At 36.0% G+C, this 19,883-nt stretch overlaps 1 protein-coding gene across 5 annotated transcripts in view; it reads right to left on the reverse strand.

Annotated features, from left to right (window-relative positions):
- Window positions 1–299: 299 nt before the first annotated feature.
- HHIP (hedgehog interacting protein) overlaps window positions 300–19,883 on the reverse strand; it is an 89,822-nt gene continuing 70,238 nt past the window's right edge. Inside the window, exons 12-14 of one of the 5 annotated variants that reach the window (XM_032246483.1) lie at window positions 6,269–6,417; window positions 3,304–3,428; window positions 300–2,481 (exon numbers count right to left, since the gene is read on the reverse strand). In XM_032246483.1, the coding sequence (XP_032102374.1) occupies window positions 2,467–2,481; window positions 3,304–3,428; window positions 6,269–6,417 (289 nt within the window). In that variant the 3' untranslated portion in view covers window positions 300–2,466. The other 4 variants (XM_032246482.1, XM_032246481.1, XM_032246484.1 and 1 more) reach the window with 4 other exon arrangements.

Below are 19,883 nucleotides of genomic sequence, written 5' to 3' on the forward strand. Positions count from 1 at the left end.
CTTTTTATGAGATACTCAATAATCTGAGAAAAATTCTGAGTATTCTTTGTGATAAAATAAAATATATATTTTACAATAATTACATTGAAAAAAATCCAAGAAGAAAAGTTATTGATGGAAGCAATTTTTGCCATCACTCAAGTTTCTTAAATATTTTCTCCTTTTCACTTAAACATCTGCCAATTGGTGTTTCTTTTATTACCTTAAATAACTGTCAAGAAAACAAGGTTCTATGAACCAGGACAACAGTATGGCAGAAACAGTAGTAGAAAGGTTATTTCCAACCATTTAAAACAACTATAACATCGTTTCACATTCAACTGACAATAAACTTGAGAATGGAAAAGGAAATAATAATATACAATTTTCTTTTTCATTATTTCATCTTTATCTTACCCATCAGTATTCTTACGAAGGACCTTTTCTTTCCATTTGAGATTGTGTGCTTTATGAACTGAGCAGATGTTGCCTTTCATGTGATTAAACAATAATTTTTTCCTAGCTCATACTTTTTAATCAATTCCTACCTGCCTCTCATCATGAATCATGGAAGATAATTCGCCAGTCATGCATTTAAAAAATCTACTTGAAAGAAAAGGTCAAAGAGATTTTTTGAATTGACCACTTAATTTAAAATATGTTGCCATCAATTAGCCAGTGCTATCTACTTTTCTCCTAAGAACAGAAAGAAATGACTCCAATGACTTTACTTTCTTTGCTTGGTTTAATATCCGTGGATCTTGCTATCTTCTCTTGAGAAGAACTTGGTCTTTTATTCTAACGACTCACAAAAGAAAAGGCAATGACACCTGGGGCACATATGTTTTTCTAAGTCACTTAAAAATCTTTCACTTGGGAAAAAGCTGTATAAAAAACCTGGGTCTGGTCAACTTAATATGGATATTTTAAAACAGTAGAACTAATGGCAATAGGACACCTTTTATTTTGGGGAGGAGATGGAAAGTTTAAAGATGTAAGAAGAAATGCTTGATTTTTTTACATTTTGCTGAATATATAGCAGTATCCTTATTGTTTTCAGGGAAACTAGGAATGGGAGAATGTGTAATAAAACTGCACAATTTGACAGATTTAGACAGCTGGCTCCCTCACAAGAAGTTCACATTTTGTTAATGTCACCCACGTTGAATAAGAGACGATTAGATGGTAAGGTCCATTTACAAAAATGGTTGTCAGGACATTTTTTTTTTTTTTAATTGTAAAACTTTCTGTGATGGAATTCAGTAAAAGGGCTATGAAGAGAAAGCAATGGAGACAAAAGATTGCTATTAACCTACAGATGCAGGCTACTGCATGGTTCATTGCAAGATTTGTCACACTGTTGGGCCAATGAAGTGTTGGTGTGACTAGAAGGGACCACCCCTTTTCTGGGGTAAGAGGGCAATTTGGTCTCCATGCTCATTTAATCCTGAGACTTCTTTGAATAGACTGTCAATTGAATCTAAATTGTGCAAAATTATGCATGCACTTTTTAATGCAGGCTATTGTTCACTAAGCACTGAACCAAGATTTCTCAACCCATTTCCATTTGGCATGAGGTCACTTGAAACTTAAGTAATCATATATGGAAGACAAGAGCAGTGTACTTAACCAATCTTTCTACATTGTGGCTCCTATATAAATGCTTACTGGGCTTTAATTGCAAATCTCTCACCTTAAAACAATAGAGAAATACCAGCTACAATATATTTTTTAAATTAATGGTTGTATTCCTAAAGGTAAGGAGCAGGTTTAGAAAGTCAGCTGGTGCTGCATAATCTATACTGCTCCACAATTTAGATTCTACAGGAATGGATGTTTACAGAAGGAGGACAGCCATAGTGAGTGTGCACTTGTCATGAGTAGATGTGTTTTTTTAGTAGTGCAAAGAGGCCTTATATTTTGTTAAAATCCAAACTTGGAGAGCTGGCCTTGAAAGCCATAAAGAAAAATATCTACTAGACTTTTTGCAGATTTAAGTCAGAATGTGTCATCTCTTTAAAACCCTAAACAGAATATTTACAGAAAATTTATTGATACATTAACCAAAGAGTATTTTCATTGAGTTCTGAAGGAACACGTACATTTAAAGTCATATTTGGCAAGAATTATTATGTTAAAAATTTGTACAGGTGACAGCTTACATAGCCAAGATTTTTTAAAAACAAGTGAGCTCTTCTCCAGTGAGGTTCGATTCAATGGAAATCTGCAACATTCTAATAACATATACTCTGACAGTCTTACTATGGCGAAAAGCACTTTACAAATGTTTAATGCTGGAATTTTATAAAGATTGGCTGTTTTCTTGCTTTTTCATCCGTCGTTAATGATTATATGTTGGCACAAGGATACCTTGCTAGATTAGATCCACAGCACATTAAAGACTGTTTGCTTTCTCACTCCCCTTCTTTCCAATTAAGTTGGTGAAAAATGTAACTTTAGTATTTTACAGGACAGGGTAAAGGTGTTTCATCTAGGTGATGTCTATATTATAAAAATAAAATAAAAAATATAAATACGTAACACAAACCCAGTGCCTATTGTTAAATAAAATATACAGTAAAAGCAGACCTTTTAGGAAGACTGATTTTAAAATATGCCATTATGATTTAATTATAAAACCCTTGAAAACAGTCTTGAGATTAAGATGAAGTAACCAGATTTCTCTGCCAATAAAAAGGTAAGTGCGTAACATTCTGTAATTGGATACACTGACAAAAATGAAGATTACAATTTTATATCAAGTTGCTCACTTAGAAATTCATCAGGGAGTTCTGAAACATTCTCTCTCAGTATAGTACTTTAATATAAAAATATTGCCTTTTTTATTAGATCCATCAGATTGCACAGTAATGTTTCAAAACTCTATTAAAGTTGACTTTAGTGATTACAGACAGAAAATTCCTGGGAAGTCAAATAATCTATTCTGGCGACATAAAAAATCCATTATCAATTTACAATGGAATTTCTGCATAAATTACTCTGCACAGGGAAGTAAATACTTTAAAAATTCATCTGTTATGCAGCCATGCATATAGGGGTTATGAGTGTGTGTATGTGCATATGTGAACAAACGTGCTGACATACACACAAAAGATCTGCACATTTTTGGAAATTATTTTTAAATTAGTGAAAGAGAATGAAATCACAGGAGTGTGTAGCAGGATAACAGTCTTTTTAATGACAGGATAAAAAATAAATGCCCATTGGAAAGGAATAGTCAAACAGTCCCATAAACTATACAATGTAACTTGTTAGATCCAGCAAGTAAGATGTCATGTCAATGATCTGATCAAGAATACCTGCCCTGGTCACTCTGCGGATGTTTCTGTCCACTTGTTCACATTGAGGACCAAGATATCCTTTTTTACAGAGGCACTTGTTTGGTCTAACACAGACACCTCCATGACGACAAGCTGGCTCACATTTTGCTGGGAGAGAAAAAGAGCAAGAACATCATACTCTCATTCTGTATGTCAGAAACAGGACTGAGCATGAGACCAGCAAATATTTGCTGACTAAGGGAAGCGAGGGAAAGAAGAAGGGAGATAATTACAAAATGATCTGAAAGATAAATATATGTAAGTAGGAAACAGGCTTTTACACTTATAGTTATTTGGGGGCCTGAACTCAGCAGAGAACGAGAGACATTTCTACAGAAGCAGAGATCACGAGAAACAAATGCAACCCTCTGCAAAATTAACTCTTTTTAAAATGAAGATTTTTGTCCTTTGAAATCTCTGCTCCACAGGAGCCTTCCCTACAGACGGCCCCGCACGCTCTACTATTTTCCCATTCCTTCAAGGTAGGACCTCAACATGGAAGCAGTCCAGCCTGAGGGGGAGACACAGAGGCTCCAGCATCTCCAATGCAACATAAAGGAACAGTTTTGGATTTTGGTTAGGTGGAATAGCCACCATATAAACTCCCTTGAATTCCTCCTTTCCCTTGCTTCCAGGGGGCACACAGCATATATGCTTTGCTCTCTGATTACACTTTGAAGTCCCTTTCCGGAGTCAGTGCAATTGGCCAGCAAAGGATGTTTTGAGCAAACCTTTTTAGGGTCATCCTACAGCCCAGAATTTATTTATTAAAGAATTTTTACCACTGCATTATAAATGGGGAATATAAAGATTTAATGCTAAAATGAAACATAAAATTGGGTGTATAAATTGCCATTTTCTGGTAAGATAAATCTGGGGAGTACAATCCCTGTGGATGGAGTCAAATTCCTTCAATACATTTCCTTATGTTTTGACGAGACATGGTCATTTTGACCTTTCAAATGCATTAATCAAATTCCAGGGGCCTGTGGTTGACACATGGAAAAGAAAAAATAAGAAGAAAATAAACAATTTTATCTTTTAAATCTGTGGGAGATGAGAAAACAATGTGAGTACATTAATAAAATTCTCGTTTGCGTACAAAATAAACATTACTTTTATAAAATGATTTTGGTAAATGTTATATATTCAAATGATTTAAATTTACTCAGTGTAAAGATGAAAGTACCTCATGGAGTAAAACTTTACAATAACTCAATGTATGTCTATTTTAATTTATATCACAGTTTACTATTAATATCAATTAAGGTATGTATAATGCCACCCGTATTCAAGATAATTCATTCATCCTCAGTTTAAACATACTGCCACCAGAAGGCTTCAGGTAACATAAGAGATTAGGCAAAATGCAAAGCAGGGAATATAGCAGAATGGACACTATTATGTTATATTCTGTTACTAAAAGATGTAGAGAGGCTGAGTGTGGTGGCTCACATCTGTAATCCAAGCACTCTGTGAAGGTGAGGCGGGCGGATCACATGAGGTTGAAGTTCAAGACCAGCCTGGCCAACATGGAAAACCCATCTCCACTAAAAATACAAAAATTAACAGGGCATGGTTGTGGGCACCTATAATCCCAGCTACTCAGGAAGCTGAAGCAGGAGAATCATTTGAACCCAGGAGGTGGAGGTTTCAGTGAGCTGAGATCACCTCACTGCACTCCAGCCTGGGCAACAGAGAGAGACTCCATCTTAAAAAAAAATGCAGAGAAAGTAGATATTGTCAGGTAGCAAAGGAAACGGAGAGACAATATATTATCAGGAATTTGAATATCACTGCATTTGAATACTGATTGTCATATTTTTGGTCAACTAACAAAAAGAGAGAGGATGGGTCAAAAAATTGTGAGCATTTGTTTTAAATAATGTAATTACTTAATTTCTGTTGAGTTTTAATTTTGATATCTCCTTCCTAGATACATAACCATAGTACTAATTAAACACATCATGTTATTAATGCCGAAGCAATGCAAGTTTAAAATATATTCTCTATATGTGATTTTCAATGTTGGTTATTTTTGTTAGACAATATAAAAACAGACAAGTTATAGTTATAATTTTTTGAAACAAATACATCTTGAGGACCAACAAAGAGCATTTATGAGTTAATAATATTAAATGTTAATTTGAGATTTTAATTTTTATTGGCAATAAGTATTTTAATATTTGAAATAGCTGAGATCAAAATCTTTTCGAAGTGTTGATATATGCTGGTTGTTAATTATGCATATTCAATTTTAAACTCTAGGTTTCTAAATTTATCTAATTTTCTTACTTCACACAAAGTAGAACTTAAACGTCATTGCACATAATTGAGGAAATATCAAGTTACAGGCTAGAACAACCCTGGAATAAATCTCCTTTGCTGTCTCTGAGCAGATGCACACCTAGTTGATGGTTCACAGGGGGGTGGCGAAAAGCATGAAAAAAATCTCATAATATATCTCTAAATAACTGCATTTCTCCTTTTATTTAATAACACCCACTGAAAAGCCCTGTTTTTAGTCTGCTGTAGCAGGAAAGCAAGCAGTAAAGCCAGGGAGGTCATTTACGGGGTGTCTGGAAAATGCTAGCACTTGGAGGGGAGCTTTGCATGTTCTAAGTCATCGCTAGTGTGAAATCTCAGAGCCCAGGACTGAGAGGTCCACAAGATGATCCAGTTGTGCTGTTTTTTACTTTTTGAAAGGATTCAGTCATTTAAAGATTTTGTATCTTTATAATTAACTTACATAAGTGAATTGTTTACATTAAGAAAATAAGCAGGATTTTACTTACAAGCTCGGAGACAGATGAGCATTAATAGTATTGTAAGTGGCTAACCACTTTTGAACACTATACAATTGTAGAAGAAACAACGGATGTCGAGTTCTTGAGTACCTAAGGACTGGCTCGTCCCTAGTCCTTTCAGGTGAAAACAGAAATACTAACCGATTCTGCAGAAGTCCCCCTCCCAGCCTGCACTGCAGCAGCACTTTCCTGTGGGGGTGCAGTAGCCGTTTCGACAGAGCCTGGAGCACTCCGAGGCCAGCGTCTGTGCGGGTTGTACCGTGGCTCTGCATTCCTCAGGCATTAAAGGTCTACATTAAAAGACAATAGTTGAAAGTGTATTCTCGTTGAAAATCAACATTGGAACGAAATCTAGTGATTCAGTGGCTTACAAAACATGCCTCTTACTTTATAGAGAGGATTTTTTAAAAAGTGACTCAGTCAGATATATTACTGTCTAAGAACAGGAAATACATACAGTTAGGAAACAAATTAAGCTGTTTGGAACCCAACTGAACACATTAAACATTCTCAGAAATTTTATCCTGATCAAAACCCACTGATGAAAACTATGTTTAATTAAATTAATATTTCACATTTGGTAACTAAGAATTTCTAACCATTGCAATACTTAAAATAAATATGTATAAATATCTTAAAACTTTCTCTTTTATATCTACAAAAATGTTTAGGAATAGTGTCTGAGAGAGTTTCCCTTGTTATTGACGCAGTTGGTGGTATTACAGGGCTGAAGGCATTCATCAAAATGACTTGTGGCCTATGGAGCTTTGGAATCAATTTTTGTTTTAATTTTACATTTCTTTTGAGGTAATAGTTTCAGACTGATTTTTCTTGAAAGGTGACCATAATATATGTGTGTACACTATTGAGTCAAAGTTTAAACTCCATGCACAGAAAGATCAATATATATATATATTGATTATACATAAGTAATCTGATTTTGATCCATATATAATGATTATATATATAAATAATTTGATTTTGTCCTGCTATTAGGAAAAAGAATGCCAAAAGTAGCAAACAGAGGCTAGGCGCGGTGGCTCACGCCTGTAATCCCAGCACTTTGGGAGGCTGAGGCAGGCAGATCACAAGGTCAAGAGATCGAGACCATCCTGGCCAACATGGTGAAACCCTGTCTCTACCAAAAATATAAAAATTAGCCGTGCATGGTGACAAGCGCTTGTGGTCCCAGCTACTCAGGAGGCTGAGGCAGAAGAATTGCTTGAACTCCGGAGGCAGATGTTGCAGTGAGCTGAGATTGCACCACTGCACTCCAGCCTGGTGACAGAGCAAGACCCCATCTCAAAAAAAAAAAAGTAGCAAACAGAAACATCTTATTTGTAATGTAAAAAGTCATAGATTTTAATTGTTCTACAACTGACATCATTTATAGAGGAAACCGAGATGCCTTCAGAAGATTTTTATGGATCTTACTGTTTTTAAAGTAAGACTGTCATTTGAGCTGGGTCAGGCTGGAGTCATGGTCACAACTGCTCATTATCTAATCTTCAGGGAAAAAATGCAGTGGCACATTCCTAACAGTCACTGTTACCTGTGCCGCAGTGTGGTGAGAAGTTTCTTTTCAGTTAAGGAATGTAAATGAATGTTTTCATTGCCAGTCAAATCAACAACATTAGGATGGCCAAACAAACGGACACCTTAAGTATCATAAAAAGAAGGTGATCATTACAGGTCAAAACCTCAAGGGTAAATTACAGAACGTTCTGAGATAAGCAAATAATTAAGCCCTGCAGACTCAGCTTTTTTGAGATAGGTTACCTTGTTATGTCCCTATGGCAATATAAACAATGATAATAATCTGAGGCCTGACTTCAGGCTGTTTCCACAAGGACTCAAAACCATATATGTTAAAAACCAAAATATTTAAAATGTACAGTGACTTCTCTAGCTCTTCTCCCCAAGGAAAGTTCCACTCTATGTTGAAAGTGCTGTGTTCTGCAGCTAACATGATAATTCAGAAAACTCCCTTAAATCTATTCAGTCTCTTATTTGAATCTAGGAATGGTCAATTTATGTGAAAGGTCCTTCAGGCATTCTATGCCCTAAGCATATTTTTATTCAAAAAAACATTAACAATTTCCATGTGTTCCTCAAGAATGTCTTTCTGAGAGTAAGGGTGGGGTGGTATAAGGTAGAGAAAATGTTAAATGGCTATGCCAGGGAAAGTAAGGACACAATCTTCGTCGTCTTCTTGTCCTTGAGTATCCCATGTATATTCTATTTCTTTCTCATTTAAAATTTTTATTTTGTTTGTGAGACAATGGTGGCATTTCTGACCACCAGAAGAGCAATTTTTCAGTAGCCATGATCATTTACTAAGTGGCATTCAGTAAAAAAAATATGCTAATTAAAATTGTAGAATTCTGTGCATCTAACTTCTATTCCTTACTCACTTGCTCACCCACTTTCTGACTCATTCAAGAAAAGAGACTCAGAAATAGGGTATGTCAAAAATATATTACATGCTATAGGCAATGCAAAATATGCAGGTACTTACCCTCACTTACTACTCTATGAGATGGTTTATGCCTGAATAGGTGAATCTAAAGAGATGGCATCATTTAGGTCATGAATATAGGTCAACTTAGTTAAACAACTAGAAAATGTTGCCTGTTTGAGGCAAAGTATAGGAACACCGATTCCTGGACACTGGGAAGAGGAATGAGGACAAGATGAATAGAAATCCGATACTGATGGGCAATTCTTTAGGGGAGAGTGTCTGACCTGTTTCCCTGCTGATACTCCAATTGGATGCTTTGACTATTTTTCACCAAACATTCAAACATATGAAAACTCAGATTAGGAAGAAGATTCTAAATTGTTTTTTTTTTTCCGACTAAGATTTGGTAAATGCTTGCCTACCCACGGATATAGTAATTATTTCACACCTGGGCTTGTTTACTTTAATTTATATAAGATTGTGTGGCTGTCATATACAAACATTGTAATTCTCTCAACTTTTATTTAAATACCAGGAGAAATTATCTTTTTTTGGTCTATACAGTGATAAAAAACATTCTGTATTTATTGTACTAAACCAATCCTCTCTCTTTTAAACTGTTACTCTATCTGGGCTCCCTTAATATGAACATTGACATAAAAGATTGAGTGTCTCTTATAGGGCTTTGTTTCTCTTCAGGAATAGGCTATTTATCTCTCTCTCTTCTTTTTTTTTCTTCACTGAAGGTTTTCTGAGAGCAGAAGCTACATATTCAATCTTCTTCAAGTCGAATCATTTACTCGGGTAAGTACTGTGCTCTTCAGGGGCATAAGACATAAATACTACAGGGTCCTGAGCCTCGCAGAGGCTACTGCGGGAAAGACAAACATGCATACACAAAAGTGTAATGCATTCCGATTTTGCTATGGCACAGGTGTACATGAAGTATCATAGAAATACACAAGGAGGCAACTAGTTTAAGAGATGTTATAGAGAGATGACATTTACGCCACCATGTATTTTATCTTTTCAGCTACTCATATTCATAGGAACTAGGAAAATACTGTATAGGCAGTCAATAGAAGTTTATTAAATTAAATTAGGTCAGGTATGATGGCTCATGCCTGTAATCTCAGCATTTTGGGAGGCCAAGACAGGTGGACCACCTGAGTTCAGGAGTTCGAGACCAGCCTGGCCAACATGGTGAAACCCCATCTCTACTAAAAATTCAAAAATTAGCTGGGTGTCGTGGTGGGTGCCTGTAGTTAGAGCTGCTCAGGGGGCTGAGGCAGGAGAATCGCTTGAACCAGGGAGGCAGAGATTGCAGTGAGCTGAGATCACGTCACTGCACTCCAGCCTGGGTGACAAGAGTGAAACTCTATCTCAAAATAAATAAATTGAATTTAATAGTAGTAACTTTCTCAAATACACTCTCTGAAATATGAACTCCATGAGGACAAATATTTCCTCTCATCTCTTGTGGTTCCCCAGGACCTAGATGAATGTGTTGCACATGGAAAATGATTAATAAAAATCTGTTGAATGGATGAAATTAATAAGAATATGGAATTTTAAAAGGGTGTTTGTGTTGGGTGAAGATATGAGGAAAATATGGGCCATTCAGGGAAGGGATATCCTTAAAATCTAATTGCTATACCTTCATATCATAAACACAAACATTTACTGTATTTCTCTCTATTGACTAAATAAATTTGTCTTAAAGTTTTTTCCAAGGTACAGTTGAATTCATTCTGAAAGATGTATTTTTATACTAACTACAACCATAGTAAATGAACAGAAGGCTAAGCAAGTCAAGGTCAGCATGAGATAAAGAGATAGGATTGTCTTCTTTTCCAGATGGGAATTAAGTCAACACATTAAAATTCAATTTTCTAATATTTGGTAGTGTCTGACAAAGATTTTTCATGATTCCAACTATTCCCCTGCAATAACTCTTTGTAATGGTGACATTCTCCCTTTTACGGAAAAGAACAGGCCTCCTTTACATGGAATAAAGAGAAACAAAAACGGAATAAATAGTACCTTTAAACTTACTTATTATTGTCATGTTGAAATAGACCATCTTACGTATACTTAAGTACTACATATACACACCTAGATAGGATATAAACAAAACTTTAGGGTATATTTCTGTGTTGCATTAACCCATTTTCATACTTATTTTTATCGGACTGGAAAATTGGGTGCTTTAATGTATGATCTAATAAGAATCACTTAAACTGTCTCATTCTTCTTTGAAACATTAACTCTTCAAACTTTTGGCACTCTATTAAATGAAGTTTGAAGTAACTTTCAAAACAGAAAATGTACCCCAGAGGGTGTTTAGGCTTGTATAAAAGAATACTTCTAGCCTATTTGTTGACAGCTATCTCCATAGCCCTTGAACTTAATTTAAATCAGAAAAACATATTTCCTAGTCCCTTCATACATGACAAACAATGAAACACGAAAACCCTAGTGCAAAAAACTGTCCAACATTCTTTAATGTATAAAACACTATTTTCAGAAATTTAAAATATTTTCTTAGAAACCGACTTTGGCTTGCTTTGTGTAGTAGTATAAAGATTTAGATACTTTTTTGAAAACAAAGAAGTTGAGAAGCATAAGTGATTTATAACACGCGTTATAGGTGATGACTCTGTGAATAGCTAAGATCAACAGTGAAAGTCTTTGGGTAATGGTATTATGAATGGTTTTCGTTTCATGATATTTAATTTAATGGATGAACAAACAAACCAATACACAGGAAATCCTTTGATTCTGTTTGGAGGTACAAGGATAAATCCTGTCTGAGCAAGAGTAACTACTTCCACATGAGCACTGCAGAAATCTATTTTGTCTCACAAAAAGGAAAGGAGCTCATTCTGAAATTTTTGTGAGCTGTCTAGATTTTGAATTCATTTCATTGTAAAACAAGATATACAGATCATGAGTAATACTATGTATGAAATTCTGATGGAGGTTTTAGAAGTTGTAATAATTCTGTAGCCTCTCTCTTAGACAGCTATGTGTTTAAGGGTGGAAGGTGATATAAGAGCTGTCTTAATCCCTCATCCACAGGTACGCTGGGATACATGGAAAAGAACACCCTTGCAACTCTAACGTTTAAAAAACTACTTATCTTCCATGTTTTTTTCATTCTCATGAGTTAGGAAAAATTGACAAGTCAAAATCCCCATTCCACAGAATGAGGAATCTTAGGTCCTAACCCCAGATCTACTGATTTTGAATCTTTAACAAGATGGCCAGGTGACTCGCATGCATGTCCAAGTTTGTGAGGCCTGTTTCTAAATTAGGACCATTTCCCAGCCAGGAGGAATTAATGTGGCCATTAATTAGTGTGTTCAGGCGCTTCCAAGTACAGAATCCTCTGAAATCTTCCAACTGGGTGGAGTCTTTGCCGTGAACAAGGAGGCAGTCTTCGAATGCCACAGCAGATTCTATGGTTTAATGAATTTCCTCACGCCGTAAGCAACTCGATTACAGAGTGATTATCCTTGACCACTCATCATTTTAAAGCCAATACTCATCACTTTTACCTAAAAAAGGGTAAGGAAGTGAAAAATATCTCATGATGGGATAAAGTTTTACTGTCTCCCATCTGCAGAGCTCTAGGCATAGGAATAAGTGCTAGTATGTGTACCAGCTGTGTACTTGCTGCGTCATCTGTGTATTAATCATTTTAGTGCCTTTCTCAAAGGCAGTACACAAACTGTTATTTCTCCTCTTCATAATTGTCTTTAATCTGACTGTTCACTGAATTTTTCCTGGTGATATCAATGTTTCTTACTTCAGTGTCAGTTTACTGATAAGGAGTAGAATGATTGTATTCTGAATGATTTACTGTGTGTTTTGAGACCACATGTAGCCATTTTGTAGCAGCTTTAAAAACAACAATGCGGCCAGGCTACGTGTCTCATGCCTGTAATCCCAGCACTTTGGGAGGCCGAGGTGGGTGGATCACGAGGTTAGGAGTTTGAGACCATCCTGACCACCACGGTGAAACCCTGTATCTACTAAAAATACAAAAATTAGCCGGGCGTGGTGGCTTGTGCCTGTAATCCCAGCTATTCAGGAGACTGAGGCAGGAGAATTGCTTGAATCCTGGGAAGGGGAGGTTGCAGTGAGCCGAGATCATGCCACTGCCCTCTAGCCTGGGTGAAAGAGTGAGACTCCATCTCAAACAAAACAAAACAAGCTAACAAACAAAATGCATTATATAAACTTAATTTAGCTAAGGAATCATATATTTATAATAAAATCATATTCCATAGTGGAGCCAATGGACTCTATTCCTGTGTAACCATGTAATATTGATCTCATTGGGACTTCATGGCAGTAGAAACAGCAACACACATTTCCTAATGGTATCTTTCAAGTACTATTTGAAGTACAGCAAGGAATTAAATGTTTTAAGAGTTACTGCTTTCATTTTATTTTTAAGGAATATCTTCCTTGACATCATAGCATATGTAGGCTGCAGAAATATCTATTTTACGTATTCTTAAATAATTCTGGGCTGGGCGTGGTGGCTCACACCTGTAATCCCAGCACTTTCGGAGGCCAAGGTGAGCGTATCACAAGGTCAGCAGTTCAAGACCAACCTGACCAACATGGTGAAACCCCGTCTCTACTAAAAATACAAAAAAAATTTAGCTGGGTGTGGTGGCTCACGCCTGTAATCCCAGCTATTCAGGAGGCTAAGGGAGGAGACTCACTTGAACCCAGGGAGCGGAGGCTGCAGTGAGCCAAGATGGCATCATTGCACTCCAGCCTGGGCAACAGAGAAGACTAGTCTCAAAACAAAACAAACAAACAACAACAAAAATAAACAGAGGGTGGGGGGGTTGGGGAGGGATAACATGAGGAGAAATGCCAGATATAGGTGACAGGGAGATGGAGGCAGTAAACCACCTTGCCATGTATGTACCTATGCAACAATCCTGTAAGAACTTCGCATGTAGATCTTGTGCAATAGATCTAGAACCTACAGTACAATTAAAAAAAAAACCCCGATATTAGAACAAAGAGAAAACAAACCTTTAAATTCAAGGATAACTCTGAACTTATGTACTTTATGAATTATATTCAAATTTTTAATTTGTACTACATATTTCTAAAAGTCAAGTTTAGGTTTGATAAAGCTAATGTTCTAACTTATTTTTACACAGTGTCTAGAAATTTCTCTGTTCCGAAATGTGCTGAAAACAAGTAGAGCTTGGCATTGACTGTCTTCTTTGTGACTAATAGTCTCTTCAGAAATAGTCTCTTTCTCTCTCTATCATGTTAGGAAATGGTGAGAGGGTGGCAACGTGCAAACCAGAAACAGAGCCTTTACCAAGAATCCAACCATGCTGGCGCCCTGCTCTTGGATTTCCTTCAGTACCATCACAAGTAGATGTCTGTTGTTTAAGCCACCTGTTGTTATAGCAACCTAAGCTGACTAAGACAAGGGCTTATGGGAAGAATTGGTTTGGGGCAGACCCCTCAAGATCTGTGCAGCTTTGTAACTAAAGCAGTGGTGAAAACAAAAGTTGGTATCTTGGAAGAAAGTTTGAGCAACGAAGTGAGCAGCTCAGAAGTAGCTGGAGGTTGCTTCAGGAAATTAGAAACACACAAACAAAATGATGATGGAAGTGGAACTCTGAAAAGACGATGTGCACCCTGAAGAGAGCCATGCAAGGCTTTGGGGTGACTCTTGGAGGAGGGAAACCCAGTGTAGGCATTTATTTTTCATTGACAGCTCAGCTGAGAAGGCTCTTTCTGCTTGTGCAACAGCTAGGCTGAGGGTATGTTCCTTTCCTTATAATTCTGGTTATGTCTTGCTTGAGAAGCTACATAACTTTCATGTTATCCTGATATTCTTTTTTGTATTTGAGCTTATTAGTGTTAAAGAAATTCATAATGTAGCAGAACAGATTTGAATGGGAAGCTGAATCATGGTGAGTTTTACCTACATCAATAATTTCTGGATCATTCATTTGGCAATTTATGATGTACAGTGTTACGGTACAGTATTTTTGTTGAAAAGTGTTTTATTTCAAATGATATTTTTAATATTTTAATAATGTATGCAATCTCCTGATTTAAAGTAAAAATCAACTTCTTAGGGGATGGGACCAATTTCTCATTTATTTTCTCCCTCCATAGCACAAAATGCAAATACAATATCTTGAACATAGGAGACATACAAAAAATGCTTCTAATGACATCAGGACTAATAAAATCAGGACTCTTGGATTGTATCTTTACTTACTCTGATATGACACAAATATAAAAACTAATTAATTAGGGTATGATTTTAAAAAAGCCAATGCCATTGCTTCCTAATATGAAGAAGGAAATACATTCTGTTCAGAATTTCATGTCCAAAATCAAGTTTTTAACTTAAATACTTAATTCATAAACCATAATTGATAAAAATGTTAGAAACCAAGTATTGCTTATGCAACTTAATATAACCAGAGAATTTTTTTCTGATTTTATCTATTTTTATTGTGATGAAAATAGCTCAGGGGAATGACAACTAATTAACAAATAGAATAAATAGGCTTGGCGTGGTGGCTCATGCCTGCAATCTCAGCACTTTGGGAGGCCAATGCAGGTGGATCACCTGAGGTCAGGAGTTTGAGACCAGCCTGGCCAATTGGTGAAAAACCATCTCTACAAAAAATACAAAAAATTAACCAGGTGTGGTGGCGTGCACTTGTAATCCCAGCTACTCGGGAAGCTGAGGCAGGAGAACCGCTTGAACCTGAGAGGCAGAGTTTGCAGTGAGCCAAGATCATGCCATTGCACTCTGGCCTGGGCAACAAAAACAAAACTCTGTCTCAAACACAGACACACACAGACACACACACACACACACACACACACACACACACACACACTAAATAACACTTGTATTACAACATAATCCAAAAGACTTAAAGAATGTAGTATTTTTCTTTTAGAAATCATCAAAAAATAAATTATTAACTCCATTTCCCCACTCATAAAGCAATACATCTACCAGTGTTTTAATTTCATATCATATGAAGGTAGAAATTTAAATATCACTAAACACTTTAAAGGAAAAAAGAAACTTAAGTTTCTTTCCTATAAAAGAGCACAGAAATGTCAGTTCAAATTCTCTTTGAAGATGACTAGCCTGATGAATTTCCAAATTTCAATGTTCATATGTCATTTATTTGTCATAGCTGACAAAAATGTCATTTAAATGACAAATTTTTTAACTCAACAAAAATGGATTAGTAACAAAATGATGTTAAGATGCAGTTTTTTCTTTGTAAGCTACGTCTTCCTCTAGAAAACGTCTTTTCAAAAAATTTGCATGACTGTTTTAGAGATATCTAATGCAACATTAAATCTGCCTTTATCTAAGGTACTGCAATATCTGAAGATATACTACCTTACAATAAAAGTATCAGACATTCAAAAGTACTAATATCAGACATCTAGCGTTGCCCTAGAAGAGACAGTGGCAGGCATGGTAATGATGGCGGCCATGTTAATAAAAAAATATGCTTTTAAGAGTTTTTGACTCAATATATAAGTCTCACTTTGAAGAATATATTCTTCATCATTCACATTCTCCATTTTATATCTTTTTAAATGAATGCCAATTTGAAGTGGCAATTCAGTCAAGTTTTCATAGCAGTCTGTCCAATTGCTAAAGGTGATATTCTAAGATTCAAAATTGATAGCTTAAGAGTGACTACTTAGTATAAAACAGAAAATTCTTTTGAATGTTGGGCTTATATGTCACATTTCCAGGAAATAGGATATATACATATACATACAGGAAGACTAATATATATTCTCACCATAAATAACGATAAGTATAGTTAACTTGACTGAGTCATTTCACAACATTTATCAAAACATCATGTTGTACTCTGTAAACATATGCAATTCTTATTTGTCAATTATACCTTAAAGTTGGGGAAAATTAAGGTTTTAGAGTCATCTTTAACAATTGTGAGAGGCCAGTGAAGGATTTCAACAAGGGGAGAAATAGAAGTAGTTTTGCATTTTATAAATACACATTTGTCAGCATTGGGAATAAAAGCATATGATGGTTTTTAAAAATAGGACATAAGCACTTCAAAATAACACAGTCACACAAAGGTTTTTTCGTAAATTATTATATAATAGTTTCTATTTATTTTGAAATAGGTGATGGTTCTACATAACATTGCATGTATTACCCGTATGTTTAAGTATGTTTGTACTCATGTACATGTATGCAAATCTTGCTAAAGTATAAATAAAATTTTAGTTATGCTCAGGCTGCTACCATCTATTATGTATGCATGCTCATCCATTCATTAGAAGTTTTGACTTTGATCTTATCCAATTCTGTTGTAGTATATCTCTAAAATTTCAGATGCTATATGGCAGCTTGGGAGGGATTTGTTAGTTGAAAAGGTATTGTGCACCACAACAGGAAATCTAGTATACTGAGAATAAAATATTATCAGTCAGATAAGTGTATATCCATCTTTGGTTACTGGATACACAGAATAATGATGATAGCAGAAATGTGGAAAATGTTTCCTTGTCTCTTAGACTTCAAATCCACCATGCTGAATGGACTTTTATAGGGCATATACTTGTTCATGACCTCTAGTGTTAAGAAATTCTGTCATGTTTGAAAACTAGTCCCTAGTGGAGCCTGTATCCCTGTTAATAGCTGAAAGGTCAATGGAGCTGCTAAACAGTTTGTATTACTGTCAGGGTGGCCATGAAAACACCACCTGCTGCAAGAGGACTTGGCAGCTGGGTCAACAGGCACTGTGGGAATTTATCAACTTAGGGGGGCCACTTGCATAAAACTTTGACTGATGAATTGGGACTAGACTGGCTTATTGGGCTAAAGCTGCTCTATTATGTATGACTTTCTTTAGGATGGCAGAACTGCCTGCTGGCTCCCAGAGACATATGTGAAGGATAAACAGAACGGTATCCTCTTATAAAGTGATTATTTTTTTGAAAAAAGCACTCTGTAGCATCCAGTGTAATAAGAAGTAGGATGAAGATATTAAGAAAACAATAAACAAGGGACAGTAAGTGGGCCATGGGGGGAAGAGGTATGAGGGGAAGTTTTGGATATTGGTCACAGAGGAGTTTGGGGATACAATGTTTCTGTAAAATGACCTCTCGAGCCTGGAATTTGCATTGTTAATTTATAGGCGTCTTAAGGGAATGGTCTGTGTGACTTGGTTGGGTAACAGATAAATGGTATGTTAAAATATAGCAAGAGTGAGTATATAGTAATTAAATCAACATGATGGAGAATAATTTTCCTTTACAAATTCCTGGAGAAATAAAGCCTGGAAACATTTCAAAACAAAAAAGTCATTTGGTTTAAGTTCATCTAAAAGAAAAATTAAAGAATATTTGTCAATACTATGAAAAAATTTGTGTTCTATAAAAATAAATCTTGGAAGTTACATAACTGTCAGAATTCTTTTATTTCCACCCCCAGGAACATTTATGTAATTTTAAAAGGATTTAGCAAAGAGCAAGCATCCAAGGTATAATTTGGACATTTGAAAACTACGTGTTGAAAGTTTTTTTTTTTTTTTGAGACAGGGTCTCACTCTGTTGTCCAGGCTGGAGTGCAGTGGCGTGATCTTGGCACACTGCAATTTCTGCCTCCTGGGTTCAAGTGATTCTCCTGCCCAGCCTCCAGAGTAGCTGGGATTACAGGCATGCACACCACACCCAGCTAATTTTTGTATTTTTAGTGGATACAGGCTTTCACTTTTTTTGGCCAGGCTGGTCTCAAATGCCTGACCCTCAAGTGATTCACCCGCCTTGGCCTCCCAAAGTGCTGGGATTACAGGCCTGAGCCACTGCGCCTGGCCATACTGGGAGTTCTTAGAAGCTCCATGAAGGTCTGTATTCCAATTTTGGAACTAAAGGAACCTTAAAAGTTGAGAGATCACCTGAAAATAATCCTAGAATGCCTAGAATAAACACACAAAAATTACTAAAGAATGTAATATGTTTAAAATATATTATTTAATCACCTTCACAGCCCTCTGTAGCATGCAGCAGGGACAGAAATGTCACCTATATATTATTTGATGGACAAAGGGGCACAGTATGGTGAAATAATCTGTGCTGGGTGCTACACTAAGGAAGATTTAGAGACCAGATCAATCCACTCCCTGTCTTAACCAGTTAGATTTTCTCCCAGTCTTGACTGGTTGCAGATGGCACTACTAAGTGAAAGTAAAATTATTGCCAAGATTTTGTGGCAGCTTATCTAAATCTGTTTTCCAGAGGTGCTAGATGTAGGAACCCCCAGCCTATGGCATGCTGGATTCAGTACTAGAGACTTTATGGATCTTGTGAGTTGACTGAGCCAACTGGATGATTGGTATTGATTTGACCCTAACTCTGCTCTGCCATACAATGTGACCGTTCAATCCCTGAAGATATTCCAGAAGTGTATACAATGTTCTAACATGGAGGCAAACTTAATTCCTTTTTGTTTCCTTGGAATGTTCCTTTTGTTTCCTTTTATTTTTTCCTTAAATTAACTTCTGAGTTCCAGGCATTTTCTATTTTTTTCCATGCTAAATGATGGCATTTAATTTTTACAACAGGGTACCTCACCATCCTTTTCTGAGATGGCTGCACACTGTAATTGATTTGAAACTTATGTGAATGATTATGTAACTTATAGCCTTAGATCAAATTTTCCTTACAGACTGAGATGGTAATAGTAGAACCTTATCTATTTTTGCCAAAATGATTTAAGAGATACTGCATATATAGTTTCTATGGTTTCTGAACTCCCTCACTGTGTGTGTGCGTGTGTGTGTGTGTGTGTGTGTGCGCATGCACGCACATGTAGGGAAAAATAGAAAAAACATAAATCTTATGGTAAGAGTGTAACTTCTATGGCATATAATACAGAAAATAATAATTTCCTAATTTGCTGCTTTTCTCTTCTTGGGCCACAAATCAACTGATGTTTGAAAGTTATTCTGAAAACATTATTCTAACAAGTCTGGGGGCTTCAGTGCAAGAATATAATTAACCTAAGAGTTTAATTTGTGGTATGACAAGACATGTCTATATATTGCTTTTTAGTTGATAAGATTCTTTTATAAAATTCTGCCTCAAAAATTTTAGAAAAACAATCCTGCTCTAACACAGACATCCTGAACACTACTATGCTTATAATTAGTTTGTTTCCAAAATAATCCTGTTCACATACTTAAGTGTCTGCTTATACAGAACTTCAACTCATCTAGG

This window comes from Sapajus apella, unplaced genomic scaffold, assembly GCF_009761245.1.
Source record: "Sapajus apella isolate SASKATOON/1434 unplaced genomic scaffold, GSC_monkey_1.0 scaffold61, whole genome shotgun sequence".
Taxonomy (NCBI): domain Eukaryota; kingdom Metazoa; phylum Chordata; class Mammalia; order Primates; family Cebidae; genus Sapajus; species Sapajus apella.